The 17,353-nt window shown below is 40.6% G+C and overlaps 1 protein-coding gene and 1 pseudogene across 1 annotated transcript in view; one reads left to right on the forward strand and one right to left on the reverse strand.

Moving 5' to 3' along the window:
• Positions 1 to 1,693: 1,693 nt before the first annotated feature.
• Positions 1,694 to 17,353, reverse strand: part of USP18 (ubiquitin specific peptidase 18) — a 50,736-nt gene continuing 35,076 nt past the window's right edge. Inside the window, exons 4-10 of the mRNA XM_015542339.2 lie at positions 11,794 to 11,873; positions 11,353 to 11,499; positions 10,872 to 10,967; positions 10,254 to 10,421; positions 4,418 to 4,549; positions 3,550 to 3,599; positions 1,694 to 2,269 (exon numbers count right to left, since the gene is read on the reverse strand). Coding sequence (XP_015397825.2) covers positions 2,224 to 2,269; positions 3,550 to 3,599; positions 4,418 to 4,549; positions 10,254 to 10,421; positions 10,872 to 10,967; positions 11,353 to 11,499; positions 11,794 to 11,873 — 719 coding nt within the window. The 3' untranslated portion in view covers positions 1,694 to 2,223. The remainder of the gene's footprint in view (positions 2,270 to 3,549; positions 3,600 to 4,417; positions 4,550 to 10,253; positions 10,422 to 10,871; positions 10,968 to 11,352; positions 11,500 to 11,793; positions 11,874 to 17,353) is intronic.
• Positions 14,613 to 15,159, forward strand: LOC102968420 (annotated as a pseudogene).

Genomic DNA, 17,353 nt, shown 5'->3' on the forward strand with positions numbered 1-17,353 from the left:
TAAATGCAACAACTTTTCCAAGGAGATTTTCTAAGACATTGTTAAGTAAATAACTTATTGTGCTATTATGTAAAAATTATATATGTGATATTATGTAAAAATTATGTGATGTATATGAATGCAAAAGCATAAAAATGGCCTAGTGAGATACACACTTTTACTGCATTTAGTGTCCCACAAAAATTCATGTTTTCCTGGAACCCTAGAATGTGAACTTATTTAGAAATGGAGTCTTCACAGATATAATTAGCCAAGTAAAAATGACATCACAGTACATTAGCGTGGGCCCTAAATCCAATGACTGGTGTACCTAAACAAAAGCCATGTAAAGACATACAGGGAAGAAAGCCATGTGAAGATGGAGGACGAGACTGTGTGACATTAGCTACAGGTCAATGAACAATAAGGACTGCTGGTAACCACTAGAAACTAGAAGAGAATCATTGGAACAGATTCTCCTTCAGAGGCTCCAAAAGGAACCAACCTTGCCAATACCTTGACTTTGAACTTCTGGCCTCCTAAACTGTGAGAGAGAAAATTTTCTGTTATTTTAAGTCATCCATTTTGTGATAGTTTGTTATGGCAGTGCTAGGAAGCTAGTTATACACTTATTTAACAATGGCTAGCTACAAGGAAGGGACTCTATGTATTTCTATATTGTTTGAATATTTACAGTGAGAATTTATTACTGCATGGCTAATTTTTTGCCAAAAAAATAAAATAATAAAGAAATTATCCATATTTTATGCTGGAAGTTTTGGCTCTGCCACTTATCAAGTATGAAATCTTGAGCAAGTCATTAAACATATGAATGTCTCAATTGCTTCATCTGTAAAAATAGGGATAGTAACATCTACCCTGCTCACCTTGCAGGTTGGTATTAAAGTCTCCTTGGACCCTTTCTTTCACTGTCCATATCCATTCTTCCTCCAAAGTGGCTCTAGTGACTATGAATACCTTTCCTTTCATACTACCATCTCTGTCTCTAATTCATGTTGCCAGCCCCCAGGAGATTTATTGTATCAAAATGCCACTAAATGTTCCTTTCCTTTCTGAACCCCTTCAACAATTCCTCATTACCTGTTAAATTAGAGCCAGTAGTTCTTAGTAGTTCAAGACCTTCTACATTTTGAGCCCCACTGACCATCCATCCTTATCAATCATCGCTGCTTCCTTGGTAGAGGAAAACCAGGTTTGTGGTTTTGAACCTTGAGCTTCACCTTTTCCAGCCATGCCATTGTGTATATTTATCCCTGTAAATGGACTGTCCTCCATCCTAACCTCCTTTCCAGCCTTATGGCTTATCACATGGTCCTAAAATAGAAATATTGCACTTTACTTTGAACTCCTGTAGCACAATTTTAATTACCGCCCCCCCCCCCAATTAAACTGAAAACTCCTTTGGAGAAAAAGAACTTTATTCATTATGGTGTCTAGCACACTACCTTTCAGAGAGTAGGTGATCAATACATATTTGTCAAATAAATGAATAACAATTATAAAACACTTCACTTTTATTTTTTCAACATTTTTTTTTTATTTATTTTTTTTTATTTATTTTTGGGACAGAGAGAGACAGAGCATGAACGGGGGAGGGGCAGAGAGAGAGGGAGACACAGAATCGGAAACAGGCTCCAGGCTCCGAGCCATCAGCCCAGAGCCTGACGCGGGGCTCGAACTCACGGACCGCGAGATCGTGACCTGGCTGAAGTCGGACGCTTAACCGACTGCGCCACCCAGGCGCCCCAACACTTCACTTTTATTAAAGTAGTATGGGTTCTAAAATTGTTTTAAATTATAAACAAAAATAATATTCTGCCAGTACATACCAGTACAAACTAGCTGTAAAATACTGAAATACTTCCCTACCACTGCCCCTTGCCACCTGAATGCCTCCCATTACAATTGTTGGCCTGGTTTCCCCTCCCCTGTGAACACTTCAACCCCTCTACTCTCCTAACTAAAGGATTCATGCCTTCCACAGCAGGAAGCACTCAGGTCCTGGCTCTAGCCAGTGGAAGTGTCTATTCTGACTGATCAAGACCCATGCAGAGTTACTGGTAAATATTTTGATAATCAACCCCGATTATAAAAAAAATTTAACTATACAATTTGAAAATGATCCTTCTTCTCACTGCAAAATCTCTTGAGAGAGTCAGCAGATCCAGGGATAGAAAAGGAAAATGAAACTTTGTCAGTCTCTGACAGTTTAGGGTACATCCATTAGGATTCAATCTTCATGTAAACCAGAAGATATGCAGTTTCCCGCCTAGAAAGAAAAAAAAATGCAACATAACAGAAATGGAACATTCATAGTTAAGTGATATGTTTTTAACTCATGATAGGACAAGCATCAGAAAAGTTTCTAGTTATTGGATAAAGTCTTCATTTATCCATTACCTCAGAGGAGAAGAAAATGGGTAACCTGAGAAAATAGCCATTAAGCTCCTATTAGTTAACATCTATATCATGGGTTGACAAACTACCTGTCCACAAGCCAAATATAGCCCTGTTTTTTAAAATAAATTTAACTGGAACACAGCCACACTCATTCATTCATGTGTCATCTGTGGCTGCTTTTGTGCTACAAGGGCAGAGTTGAGTGATTGCAACAGAGACTGTGTGGCCCACAAAGCCTAAAATATTTACACTTTGGCCCTTTACAGAGAAAGTTTGTCAAACCCTGATATAAATAATGGGACAATCACTGACGACCAGAAAGTGACAAAGAGTGCGTATCTAAGAGGGATGTTCAGAAGAAAAGATAAAAAGTAGAAGATTGTAAGAGAATTTAAAACACAAATTTCACCTAATTCATTATTTTTCAAGTGATCAGTCCTACTTAGCTGAAATAATTTCAAATATCACCTTTGGTGTACAATGTCACTGCAACCCAGAAACTCATCTGAAAAAACTTACAAAGTCTCTGCTTTAACTTCATCCAGCTCTTTTTTTTCTCTCTAGCTTCCCCTCTGTAGTTGTTGATTTTTTTTAAATATATTTATCACTATTTACTAAATGCAAGCCACTGTACCGGACAAAGAAAAAAGAATGATCCTTGCTCACAAAAAGTTCATGGTCTAATGTGAAAAAAAAAGTTATATATGCAAACAATTACAAAACAGGGAGGTCGTTTCTATAAATGAGGTATGCTTAAAGTGCAGAACAAGCATATGAGAAGTCCCTACAAATCTGCTGGGGTCAATCAGTGAAGGCTTTATAGAGTAGGAAAAGCCATGAGCAGAGACATTAAAGCATGGTGGGAGTTTGCCTTAATAATAAATTAGGAGAGGGAAAGACAGATCAGGAACTGCATGTGTAAAACCATGGAGGATATGATGTTTGGGGAGCTACTTATAGTTTAGTATTGTTGGAATCTAAATTGTGAAAAAAGCATGGTATGGTAATATGGGTATTCAGAGATGAGGCTTAAAAGTCACTGGGGAGTTACCCAAATATAAGCGGCAGCTGAATTCATGAGAGTTTCATACAGCACTAAGAAACCTGTGTAAACTCACTGGGTTTCCATCACTCAAACACTTCTCTTACCAGCGGTAGTTATGATTTCCATAAGTACACTGGATGTCTTCCCAGGATACCTGGAAGTACATAAACAGATGAAGTGAAGTATCCAGCTCACATATGTTAAGCATCCAGAGTATAGGGTGCTACAATTTACCCTCTGTCACTTATCCAGACAAACCCCTCCCTGGTACCTCCCAAGACCTGAATCATCCAGTGATAGGATGCCATGTATATGAAGCCTCTTTTAGTACACTGGTCCTTCTATTTTTGGTTATGCTTGGTTCTAACTTACATATATCTAACTCTTCTGGCTCTCTATAAGTTTCCCACAAGCATGAACCTGCAGGGCACTGAGCCTAGAACACCAAAAACCTAGACAATGAGCTAAGTGGATTCTTATAGGGCTATACACCAGATGGGGACTTGATGCAGGAAAGGACTTTAAGCAGGATCAGACCTATAAATACAGAGGACGAACTTATGGTTGGTAGAGGGAGTGGGTGGGATATGGGAAAAATGGGTGAAGAGGAATGGGAGATACAGTTATGTAATGAATAAGTCACAGGAATAAAAGGCACAGCATAAGGAATATAGTCAGTGATACTCTGATAGTGTTTTATGGTGACAGATGGTAGGTAGCTATACTTGTGGTTAGCACAGTATAATGTATAAACTCATTGAATCACTATACTATACACCTGAAACTAACATTGTGTTAACTATACCTGAATTTAAAAAATGTTTTTTTAAAGAAAAGGACTTGTTTAAGGGCTGCACACACAGAGAAAACAGGCCCACAATGTGTCCTGACCTTAAGGACCCATCTAGTCCTGGGTTCATAATTTATTAGAAGTGGCTAATCCAGGACAACATTTTGGACAATGTTCCTCACCCAACAAACATTGGAGTCGTTGAAGCAGAACCATTTTCCATCCACAGAATTCTGGATATAGGCACAGTAATGACCAAAGTCAGCTGCCCCAACATGGGCAACCACAGCAAAGAGCTCATACTGTCTTCCAAGCTGGAGGGACATAAAGCACAAAATTATTCAGCTATCATCCCTTTTTTTCTAACCATAGAATAAAGAAACATTATTTCATAATATATTTTACTGCCTACTCTGTGCCAGGCACTGGTACTTCAAGGGGACTAGAAAATAGTCTTTGAACTCAAGAATCTCATGATTAGTTTAGCCAGAATTAAAATGCCATATTTTATACTAGGTATATTTACAGGTAAATTTGGGAAGACTCAACTTTTGCCCCAAAAGAGAAAAAGGAACAATCATCTAAGAAAAGCTCCCAAAGAAGACATTCTTTTTTTTTTTTTTTTTAATTTTTTTTTTCAACGTTTTTTATTTATTTTTGGGACAGAGAGAGACAGAGCATGAACGGGGGAGGGGCAGAGAGAGAGGGAGACACAGAATCGGAAACAGGCTCCAGGCTCCGAGCCATCAGCCCAGAGCCTGACGCGGGGCTCGAACTCACGGACCGCGAGATCGTGACCTGGCTGAAGTCGGACGCTTAACCGACTGCGCCACCCAGGCGCCCCAAAGAAGACATTCTTGAATTGATCTTGAATTGATTCTTGAATGAATAAGATTAGGAGACAAGTTATGGGAAGGAGGTATACTCAATGGACCCAGAAATTGCAAAGGCTTTGCAGTGTAACAGAACAGAGCATGCTGAGGAAATGGAAGTCAGAGAGGTTTCTGGGAAGTCACAAGAGATGAGGCTACAAAAATCAAGGCAGGAACTAGAACTTTATCTAATTTTTTTCAAGTTTTTATTTAAATTCCAGCTAGTTAACATACAGGGTAATATTAGTTTCAGGTGTAAAATTTAGTGATTTTTTTTTATAATAAGAATCAGAATTATTGGGACCCATCATAAGTTTAAGCAGAGAAAAAGCATCATCAGATGTGTTTGAGAAAAATACTGAAATAATGTGGTTTGAAAAATGGAATGAGAGTTCAAGTGAGGCAGAGGCCAATGAGATCAGTTTGGGCACCACTACAATGCAAGAAAAATGGCTATAGTCTAGACAGTGACTATCAGTAGTAGTCACCAAAATGATAATAATCATTCTTAACATAATAATTATTAGCTAACCTTTGGCATTTGCTATGCACTTAGCTATGTCTTTACATGAGTTATTTCATTTAATATTCATAAAAATCATGTTAAGCTGGGTGGTGATATAAATCCTATTTCACAAAGGTGGAATCTAAGCTCAGGGAGGTAAAGTAATTTACCCAAAGGTCAGAGCTTATAACTAGAAAAGGCAGAATTCCAACCCAGACCTGTCTGGCCTCAAAGCCTAAGCTCTCAATCCCTATGCTACACTAAGAAAGTGAGACTAAAGGTGAGACTGAGGGGGCATATTTGCACAAAATTAGGCATAAATAACCAAGGACTGGATATTGGGGTATTGGGGAAGGGGCAAGTAGGAGGTATCTCTGGCTTGGAAATTAAGAAAATATTGGTACTATAAAGTTAAATATGGAACAGAGCTGTTTGGGAAAAAAGATAATGAATTTGGGGACTATGTGACAACATTCAGTAGAGGTGAATACACTTTGGAGCTCAAGTGTAAGACCTGGACAGGAGATACAAATTTGGAAGTCTTAAGTTTGAGGTGATTACCAAAATCATGAGAATTAATGAGATGAAATTTGAAAAATGGATAGGAGAAATAATGGAAAACTATATGCTAATAAAATCATGGGCAGGAAAGGATCCACCAATAAAGAAAGAAGCTGTATGAGGAAAGCTTATGGTAGATTCTGAAGGAGAGTAGGATCAATAACAGAATATTACAAAAAGATCAAGTAAGGGAAGGACCAAAAAGCATCCCTTAGATTTGGCAGTAAGTCATTCTACTCTCTCAAATCTTAGAAACTGAAGATAAGAGAGAATTTTCTGTGAAAAGAGAATAGTGGTAGGGGTACCTAGGTAGCTCAGTTGGTTAAGCAGCCGACTTCAGATCAGGTCATGATCTCACGGCTCATGAGTTTGGGCCCCACGTTGGGCTCTGCACTGAAAGCTCAGAGCCTGGAGCCTGCTTTGGATTCTGTGTCTCCTTCTCTCTCTGCCCCTCCCCCACTCAAGTGCGCTCTCTCGCTCTCTCAAAAAAACAAAAAAAAATTAAAAAAAATTTTTTTAAAGAAATGGGAATAGTGGTGGGAGAGATGGAGTTTGGATTGATTGTGAGAAGGATCTCAACATTAGTCATAAATACCTTATTCTTTTATATTAACACAGTCAAATAATATCCCTAATCTGAGACTTTGAAAAACTATCAATATGGGAGACAGGGGTGAGGGTAGTGCAAATGAAGCTAAGTCACCCAAAAGGGAGAACTCAAATTATTCTCTATTTTCATTTGGGAATTTACACTAGACTTTAAAAATGCAGAGCAATACCTAGCTCTAATTGTTTATAAGAAATACAAAGGATAAAGGAACATGTTAAATAACACCAACCAGCAAATTCTGGATATTTATTTTTGAAAACCTTCAACCAAATGAAACACAAGGACAAGAAAAAGAGGGGAAAGAAATTTAAAAGAAACTTAACCTAGGGGCACCTGGGTGGTTCAGTTGGTTAAGTGTCTGACTTAGGCTCAGGTCATGATCTTGCAGTTAATGAGTTCGAGCCCCATGTCAGGCTCTGTGCTGACAGCTAGGAACTCTGAGCCTTCTTTGGATTCTGTGTCTCCCTCTCTCTCTGCCCCTCCTCTGTCAGCACTCTCTTTCTCAAAAATAAACATTAAAAAAATTATAAAAAAAAAAAAAAAAGAAACTTAACCTAAAAGAAAGAAAGGCAGGAAGAAGTAGAGGGAAGGAGGGAAAGAGAAGAGGAAGGAAGGATGGAAACTTAGGCAAATGCAAGTGTAGCCTTTGTTGGGATCTAGGTTCAAACAAACCAATGTATAGGTCACAGAAACCTAAATATTGACTGGGCATTAGTGACAATAGGAAATTATGAGATATGCTATTGGTGGGAGTGAAAACTGGTGCAGCCACTATGGAAAACAGTATGGAGTTTCCCCCAAAAAAGTAAAAAATGGAACTACCCTATGATCTAGTAATCATAGTACTCAGTATTTACCCAAAAAATGCAAAAACACTAATTAAAAGGAATACATGAACCCTATGTTTATTGTAGCATTATTTACAATAGCCAAGATATGGAAGCAGCCCAAGTGTCCATCAACAGATGAATGGATACACTTGAGTTAAGGTGGCGGAGCAGTAGGGGGTCCCTATACTTGCCTCAGCCCTCAAAAACAGCTAGATAAATACCAAATCATTCCAACACACCCAATAAGTCAATCTGAATGCTGAGAGAATGACCTGCAGAACCAGAGGGAAAAAAGAAGCCACATCATGAAAGGTAGGAGCTGCAGAGATGTGATTCCAGGGATAAAACAACTGCGGGTGGTATGGAGGGGAGAGAGCCTTGATCTTGTAGCGATCAGAGAGAGAAACAGAAAGCAGTGCACAAGGGTTTGCACAAGGGAAACATCTTCACTAAAACCACTGACTAGAAAACTAGAGTGGCTGATTATTGCAGGTTTTTACAAAGAGTGGAGCTCAAAGTCTGAAGTTTTAGAAGTCTGCACCACTGCTAGGCTCCACCTGGTGGGCATAGTAGTGCTCCTATAGGGAAGAAGCCAGAGGCCCAGGAGCAGAAAGCATGGTTTGAGAATCTCCTGGGTCACTGGGAGAGGCATTTCCCCTTCTTGGAGTGCTTTTGGGAGAGGTGGCATGGCATCTCTGGGGACAAAAAGTTGGTGGGCCCAAATGTGCTGCTCCATTCATTAACATAGTGACAGAGACACCTGGCTGAGGGCAGCAAACCTTGGTGCCAGCTTTTTGCTGCACTTTACCATAAATTCCAAGCCTTTGCATGATTCTGTGACTGCTTTTCTGAAACAAACCAGCACAAGCTGCAGTGTGGTGAGACCCTCCTCCATAGGATCAGTGCCATGTCTGTACCACACCGGGTCCCTAAAATTTGGAGTTTTGAAACCCAGCCACATGCCTGAAATAAAACAGAACTATGCTGCCTGGCAGGTAGACAGCTCAGACACGGGGTGAAGACAGGAATTTGACAGAAGCCAGGGACACAAGAGGGGAGACTGTTCGCTCTTCTGTGAGGGATTCCTGGACAGTGGCAAGCATGAACTTCCTGCTCCAGGGAGGAGAGAGCAGGGTGACACCATTTTCGCCCTGCCTATCAGCGCTGACAGACTTCAGTGAGCAACACAGTGCCCCCAGTGGAAGCTGGAGCTGCTTACACCTAGCCCAGCATTCTTTTCTAGCTCCGTGGCTAGCTCCTTACACCTTCTGCCCTTTTTCCTTCTCTTCTTCTGGGATTCCTATGGTATTACATTTTATGGAGTCACTGAGTTTCCTAAGTCTACATCTGTGATCCAATATTTTTCTTTTCTTCTTTAGAATGACATAATGAAATACTTTAAATGAAATGGCATGGTGTCTGGGACGTGCTTCAAAATAATCCAGTAGAGGGTTGGAGAAAGAAGAGGATGAGGATGTTGGTAAAGCAAGATTGGGCATGAATCTTGATAAATTTTAAGCTGCTTGAAAGACATGGGGATTCATTGTATAATTCCCCATTACTTTGCTACATATTCAAGATTTTCTATAACAATGTCTTGTTAAGTGGAATAAAATTTTAATATATTATTTCATTAAGATATACTTCATAGTACACAAACAGAAATAAGGAAAATTCAAAGGACAGAAAATAATAATCTTACAAAATGTATATACACTAAATAGGCAAAGAAACCATGTTATATAGGAGCTACTATATTATCAGGCCTCAATTTTTAAAATACCAGGGTTCTAGAACATGAATAGCAAACAAAGCATGAACAAAACAGTCCATAAAAGGATATATAAAGGATATATCCTTTATAGACTATATATATATATACATATATATATATATACACATATATACATATATAATTATATATATATCATTTACTAAATGTAGCATTTCAAACCTAAGAAAAGATATTTATGTCATATCTTTTCCTCAGAATTTCCCAATAAGTTACCAGCTCAGGACAAGTGAATTCAACTTCACTTTGATTAAATTTGACCTAAATGAACTGGCTCTCTTGTTACTATCCTCAAAGTAGGCATAAACTGTTTCAGGAAGAAAGTTAGGTTGATATTATATTTAGAACCCAAGATGTTGTGTTTACCTATGTATATGTATTACATACCATATTTGAGTGGAAAGAGAGTTATGGGTTCTTTCCCTCTCTCAGTGCTGTGGAGTACATAAACCAAAGCTCAATATTTAGAAATAAAGTCTCTGGATTCTTAAAAGAAAAGCAACCATAAACAGCAAATGTTGTTGATAGTAGTATGGTAGTAACAACCTATCATTGTTATTCAGGAATCATTAAAATACTGTTTTAAAAAGAATATTTCTTGAATGTATGAATATGTTTCTATGAATCACACCAAGTAGCTGCCGATGAGTTTCCCTCCCTTTGTGTACCCCAAGCACAGCCAGCAGAGGCCATGATTTCTGAGATGATACAATGACACAGATGAGATGCCCAAAAGTGCCATCTCTGTTGAGTGGGTGACTTCAAGCACCTTAGGGGAGGAGAAGCAAAATCAAGCAGACAAGGGGTCTGAAGAGAAGGAGAATGGAGGGAACTGAGGAGCTTCTCACCTGTTCCTCAGCACTGCAGAGGTCTTCCTCAATCAGAAGGACCTGACTTAAATCCAAACTCTGGGGGAAATAAAGTGAGTGGCAGATTTTTTCTGTCTGCGAATTCCTGATGGAGAACCGTAAGAGGTGGATTGTCAAGGTCTGGGGCAAATGGGTCAGCTTCAAGACCTGAAAAACCAAAATTACTGTGGAGATGAAGTCCTAAGGCCCTTGAAATGGGTAGATTCAGAGAAATACCAGAGCTGATCATATATTCTTCCCAAAAAGAGAGGTAAGAATGATATAATACAGAATTAAGGGCCCCCATTTGCTGAATCTGTTGAGCTCTCTCACAGGAACCAGAGCTCAGGGAAACTACAGAGGCTGCTCTAGAGAGCTAGTCTAACCCTGTGGGGGGAACTCTGCATGCTTCCCTTGGATATTCTCCTCTTATCTTTTAAAAGGCTCTGCTCCTCTCAGTGATGGGCCTCTGATAATCAGAAGCCCCAGATCCCGGGCTGCTAGCCTGATATGGATTCCCTCCCTCAACCATCACAAGGTACCCTCAAGGTCTCCATTAGGAAATCCACCAAGGACAACCCCAGAGTAGGGAAGCTTCTGGTTTTAGGGAGCAAGTACCTGCTTCCCACAAGTCTTCTTCCCACAGTTCTCACAGAAGCATTTGCTTTTGCCTGATAACTCCCTGGGTTGGAAGAAACAGCGAAGGGCATCCTCCTGTCCCAGGAGAACAAAGAAAAAGCAGAGTTGGTATTTACCATATACAGTATAACATATCACCCTACAGATGAGGATTTAAGCTTTCCTTCTGATTCTCTCCTTGTTCCCCTTACCATCTGGCCCACTGTGATGCATGTGGCAGGATTTCCAAAAGTACCTACTGACTTGAAGGAAAAACAGGAGGGAGCATTTGTTAAGGTAGCAGCATGAGGAAAGGAAGTAAAAGGAAAGAAAGGTTTTCACCAAATCAAAGGAGAACTTAGAATTGTGCAAAGGAAATAGAAATTATTTTTTAAAAGCCAAAGGTGGATTAAAGAAGCAAGAGCACACTGGCAGCACTGGGTTTATGGGAACAGCAAATTCACCAAGAGGAATTCCTCACCAGGGTTTTCAGGGGCTTTGAGTCCATATCAAAAAGAGGAAGGGGGAGGGTCAGCATGCTACTATTTCTGCTCCTTTCCGTTGTACATTCAAGGCAAACCAAGGACTCCTTCATCCGGATTGTATAAAGGGCCTGCAGCCTCTCTACCTGCAAGAGAGAGGAAGTGAGAGGAAAGAAGGGTACAAAGCCATAAACAAAACAGGTGAGGTGAATTTCCAGAAATTATATCCACCAGACAGAAGCTCCAGAAATGGCAGCCACTGATTCTCTTTGCTCTTCAAAAAGGTACAAAATAATAACAGTAATAATATTACGGAATTGTGATAAGTATTTATGTGGATTTTCTCTTTTAATCCTCTCTATACATTATATTGATGATAGCTGAATGAGCTAAATGAGCAGCATCTTAAACTTCTGAGTTCTTTAGTTCTAACATCTTACCAAGTCCACATCTGTGATTTGGTCCTTAATTAGGTTCCAGACTGTGAGGTAGAGTTGAGCAGCATCATGCTGGACAAACACTGGCCAAAGAGAAAAGTAACAGCTTGATCAGTGAGGTCACCAAGGACATTTCCCATGCCCTTGTGCCCTAGCTACCTAGATACACATGAACACTCATCACTTTGTCCTCTTCTAGCCTTCACTCCCTCCACCCCAGCTTTTCAGGCTAAATTTACACTCGATGGTAGGCATTATTAAAAATGAAAAATAAACTTGTTATTTATTTTTAAGAACTCCTCTTAAAACTTAAAATCCAGTCTGACTGCATCACAGAAGTTTCCCTTCCCCTGACTGGCCACTCACACCTACTGACCTCTACTGTGGGACCCAGCTAGATAAAACCAATATGCAATAGTGCATTCTCTCCTCTCCTATTTTTAAGCCAAGCCAATACCTTAATTGGACTCTAATGGCCACTAATTTCTCTGTACCTTTATTTAATTTCTTTTCTCATTCCCCAGAAATTTAGCAGTTTCCTAATGCTCATATCTGACCCAGGTCTTCCTCAAAGGTATCTAGGAGAACAAAAAAGGAAAGGACCATCTCAGTGTTAGATGATGCTAGCTAAGAGGAGATGGGAACTAAGCACTGAATTCTCCATATGTTATATAAGTAAATGTAAGGCTAAAATATTCTGTACATATATAAATGAATTTCTGTTGTTCAAAAGAAACCTAGGAAGACAACGAATATGAAAAACACACTGAGTATTATTTTACAAAAGGATAGATGTCTGCCAACATGCAAAGAAGACATTGCAAGAAAACATAACATGCAAGTTATTGTAAATGTAGTAAATATTCATGTCAGCTATCTCAACACCAATACTTACTACAATTTGTACTTAATGTTTTTGGATTTCATTTTGTTTTGGTCTGTCTCTTCTCTAAACCGTAAGCACCATGGAGGCAAAGACTCTTATCAGTCTTATTCTCTTATCTACAGCACCAGCACAATACCTGGCACATAACAGGTGAACACTATATATGAGTTGAATGAATTAATTTAATCATTGGGTAATAATCCCTAACCTAAAGACAGAGTGGAACTAGGGCTGAACCTATGCTGTCCCCAGGGAATTATGGAGGCAACTCTGAACACAAAGGAAGTTAGATCACCTTGCCATTTGGAGACATTTTGCTTTATCTGACCATAGCAAAGCTAAGAGTCCTGATACATCTAAAAAATACAGGGATATTTGCTCAAACCATATTTACTGAAAACCTTCTATGTGCAAGGCATTGTACATGCTAGATAAAGTTACTATCCTCAATAAACCTAAATTCTAGTGGAAGACAAGTATCCATAAAATCATAATTCAAAGAAGAATAAGAAAAATTCCTTAAGGTGTACAAAATATTATGAAAAGCTATATGAAGGTGAGAATACAATTGGAATGGTGGAGTGAGGGTCTCTATAAATCTACTCCTCCATAAAAGCAATTAAAATGCTGGCAAAAAAAAAGTGAAAATTGTTTTTTTCAGAACTCTGAAAATTAACCAAAAGTATACAAAAATCTTAGGCATATTTATTCAACAAACACTGCAGAACCTAAGAAGAATAGGATTTGAGACTTTTCAACTTGGCCTATTCCCATTTCCTTCTTCTCAGCTCTGTAGTAGACTTGGAAACAAGAAAACCTGCAAACATGGAAACTGTGGAAACCAGAAGCCTAGCAATGAGAAGAAGGGGCAGACTGGGGCTGGAGCTCCTCAAAAAGTTCCATACCAAAGCATTTTTATTATCTGACCTGCTTGCAGCTTCACTGAAAAAGCAATGAAAAGGGGAAATTTAAAGTTAAAAGCACAATATTGTTTACATTAGCACCCATGAAAATGAAATACTTAGGTATAAATCTAAACAAATACATACAAGATCTATATGAGAAAAACTATAAATTTTGATGACAGAAATCAGAAGAATTATATAAGTGGAAAGATATACCATGTTCACGGATAGGAGGACTCAATATTGTCAAGATGCCAGTTCTTCCCAACTTGATCTATAGACTCAATGCAATTCCAGTCAAGATCCCAGCAAGTTATTTTATGGATACTGAAAAAGTGATTCCAAAGTCTATTTGGAAAGGCAAAGACCCAGAATAGCCAACACAACATTGAGGGAAAAAATAAAATCAAAGACCTAATTCTGAAACTAATAAAATATCAATAATCAAAACAATGTAATATTGCATAAGAACAGAAAATAGATCAGTGGAATGAAACAGAGATCCCAGGAATACACCAACATAAACAATATTACTGCTCTTTGACAAAGAAGCAAAGGCAATACGATGGAACAAAGATAGTCTTTTCACTCAATGGTGCTGCTTAACACCTGCATATCCATATGAAAACAAATGAAACCATACACAGACTTTATATCTCTTAAGAAAACGAATTCAAAATATATAACAGACCTCCTAAATATAATATAGGAGAAAACCTAGACCTTGTGTTTGGTGATTACTTTTTAGATACAACTGCAAAGTACAAACAATAAAAAAAGAAGTGATATACTGGACTTCATTAAAATTAAAATTTTCTGGAACGTCTGCGGGTAGCACATGTTGTGGAGAGGTGGGCTGGGTGAAGCAGAACAATTGGAAGTGCCTGCCAGGGCAGTGGTGGCATCAGAGACCCAGCCTCGAGGCTCAGCCCCTGCATCCTTGCTGAAACCAACTGCAGAGACCGCCCCTGGCTGGCATGAGCTGGGCACTTTGGCCCAGGCTGCCACTGCCACAATGCCTTCTTGAAATCATGAATCCTGTTTATAGCCCTGGTTTTGTTGGGGTTCCCCTCTGCAAATGCCAAAGAAATTGGCTATTCAGCTGGTTTCCCTGTGGGCTATGCAGCCATAGGTCCTGCCTATTCCACCAACATGTACCCTGGAGCAAATCCTACCTTCCAAAAAGGTTACAATCCTGTCACACCTTACACAGTATTCTGTCCCCCCACCAATGGGGCAGTGCCACCATACTCCTCTTCCCCTACCAAAATGTCTACCCCCAAGAGAGCCCCTATGCACACACAGCCCCAGTAGGCAGTGCCCCCTCAAATCATCCACCACACCACAATTGTGCAGCCCAACTGCATGCTGGTGGCGATTTACCCCGATCCCATCCCTCCACTTAGAGGCAATGGCGTCACCATGGGTATGGTGTCTGGGACCACTGTGGCCATGTCAGCAGGTACCCTCCTGACCTCCCACACCTCAACTCCTGTTGCCCCCATGCACTGTGCCCACGTATCTGGCCACAGGGGCCCCAATTATAGCTAGGTTCCCCCTCAGTGGTGATCACCCAACAAATGTCTGAGGATAGAGCTGTGCAGTCACATCATGGAGGTTCCACAGCTGTGCTGCAGGCCTGGTGCCTCGAACCCAGACTTTCTTCTTAATGCTCTTGACACTTAGCTAAACACTACTGTGGCCCAGCCCAGCAGGTCCCAATGCCATCAGTCTCCAACTGACTCTGTAGGTTGATCTTAAAGCAAATCCTGTTTTGTGGGCTGCCTGGCAATTTTTTAGCTAACTGTAATGATAAAAAATGGAAAATTAATCTAAATAATTTTTTAAAGTTCTGCTCTGTGAAAGATATGTTAAAAGCATAAGAAGGTAACCCATAAACTGAGAGAAAATATTTGCAAAAAGCATATCTGATAAAGAACTGTTATCCAAAATATACAAAACACTCTTAAACTCAACAATAAGACATACACACAGACACACACACACACACACACACACACACACAACCTGATTAAAAATGTGTGAGAGATTAGAAGGAAGATGGAGTCATAGCAGGACGCTGGGTTCACCATGCGTCCTGCTGATCACTTAGATTCCACCTACACCTGCCTAAATAACCCAGAAAACTGCCAGAAGACTAGCAGAACAGAGTCTCCAGAGCCAAGCACAGACGAGAGGCCCACAGAAGAGGGCAGGAAGGGCAGAGAGGCAGTGCGCACTACACGTACTGGTGGGAGGGAACCGGGGTGGAAGGGCGGCCCACCGACCAAGCAGAGCCCCCGAGTCTGGCTTGCAAAAGTGGAGGGCCAGACGGAGTGTGTTCCGACAGCAAGCAGAACTTAGCATCTGGGAGGTCATAAGTTAACAGCTCTGCTCGGAGAGCAGGAGGGCTGGAGGACAACGGGAGGGAGAGTTGTTGAGCCCTGGATGACAGAGCTCAGCTTGGCGGGGAACAAAGACGCTCGCCAGCGCCATCTCCCTCACCCATCCCCCAGCCAAAATCCCAAAGAGAACCAGTTCCTGCCAGGGAACTTGCTTGCTCCTCGAAAACACCCAAGGCTGTGCTTCTGTGGAGCCACCCCTCCAGCGGGTCTGACTCCCTCCCGCTACCACAGGGGCCCTCCTGAAGTGGATCACCGAAGGAGAAGCGAGCTAAGCCTGCCCCTCCTGCCCCCGTGCACCTTGCCTACCCACCCCAGCTAATACACCAGATCCCCAGCACCACAAGCCTGGCAGTGTGCAAGTAGCCCAGACTGGCCACACCACCCCACAGTGAATCCCGCCCCTAGGAGAGGGGAAGAGAAGGCACACGCCAGTCTGACTGTGGCCCCAGCGGTGGGCTGGGGGCAGACATCAGGTCTGACTGTGGCCCCACCCACCAACTCCAGTTATACACCAGAGCACAGGGGAAGTGCCCTGCAGGTCCCCACCACTCCAGGCACTATCCAAAATGACCAAACGGAAGAATTCCCCTCAAAAGAATCTCCAGGAAATAACAACAGCTAATGAACTGATCAAAAAGGATTTAAACAATATAACAGAAAGTGAATTTAGAGTAATAGTCATAAAATTAATCGCTGGGCTTGAAAACAGTATAGAGGACAGCAGAGAATCTATTGCTACAGAGATCAAGAGACTAAGAAATAGTTAGGAGGAGCTGAAAAATGCTATAAACGAGATGCAAAATAAAGTGGAAATGACCACGGCTTGGATTGAAGAGGCAGAGGACAGAACAGGTGAACTAGAAGATAAAATTATGGAAAAAGAGGAAGCTGAGAAAAAGAGAGATAAAAAAATCCAGGAGTATGAGGGGAAAATTAGAGAACTAAGTGATGAACTAAAAAGAAATAATATACGCATTATTGGTATTCCAGAGGAGGAAGAGAGAGGGAAAGGTGCTGAAGGTGTACTTGAAGAAATAATAGCTGAGAACTTCCCTGAACTGGGGAAGGAAAAAGGCATTGAAATCCAAGAGGCACAGAGAACTCCCTTCAGACGTGACTTGAATCGATCTTTTGCACGACATATCATAGTGAAACTGGCAAAATGCAAGGATAAAGAGAAAATTCTGAAAGCAGCTAGGGATAAATGTGCTCTAACATATAAAGGGAGACCGATAAGACTAGTGACGGATCTGTCTTCTGAAACTTGGCAGGCCAAAAAGGAATGGCAGGAAATCTTCAATGTGATGAACAGAAAAAAATATGCAGCCGAGAATCCTCTACCCAGCAAATCTGTCATTTAGAATAGA

The sequence above is a fragment of the Panthera tigris genome, chromosome B4 (genome assembly GCF_018350195.1).
Source record: "Panthera tigris isolate Pti1 chromosome B4, P.tigris_Pti1_mat1.1, whole genome shotgun sequence".
In the NCBI taxonomy this organism is placed as follows: Eukaryota; Metazoa; Chordata; class Mammalia; order Carnivora; family Felidae; genus Panthera; species Panthera tigris.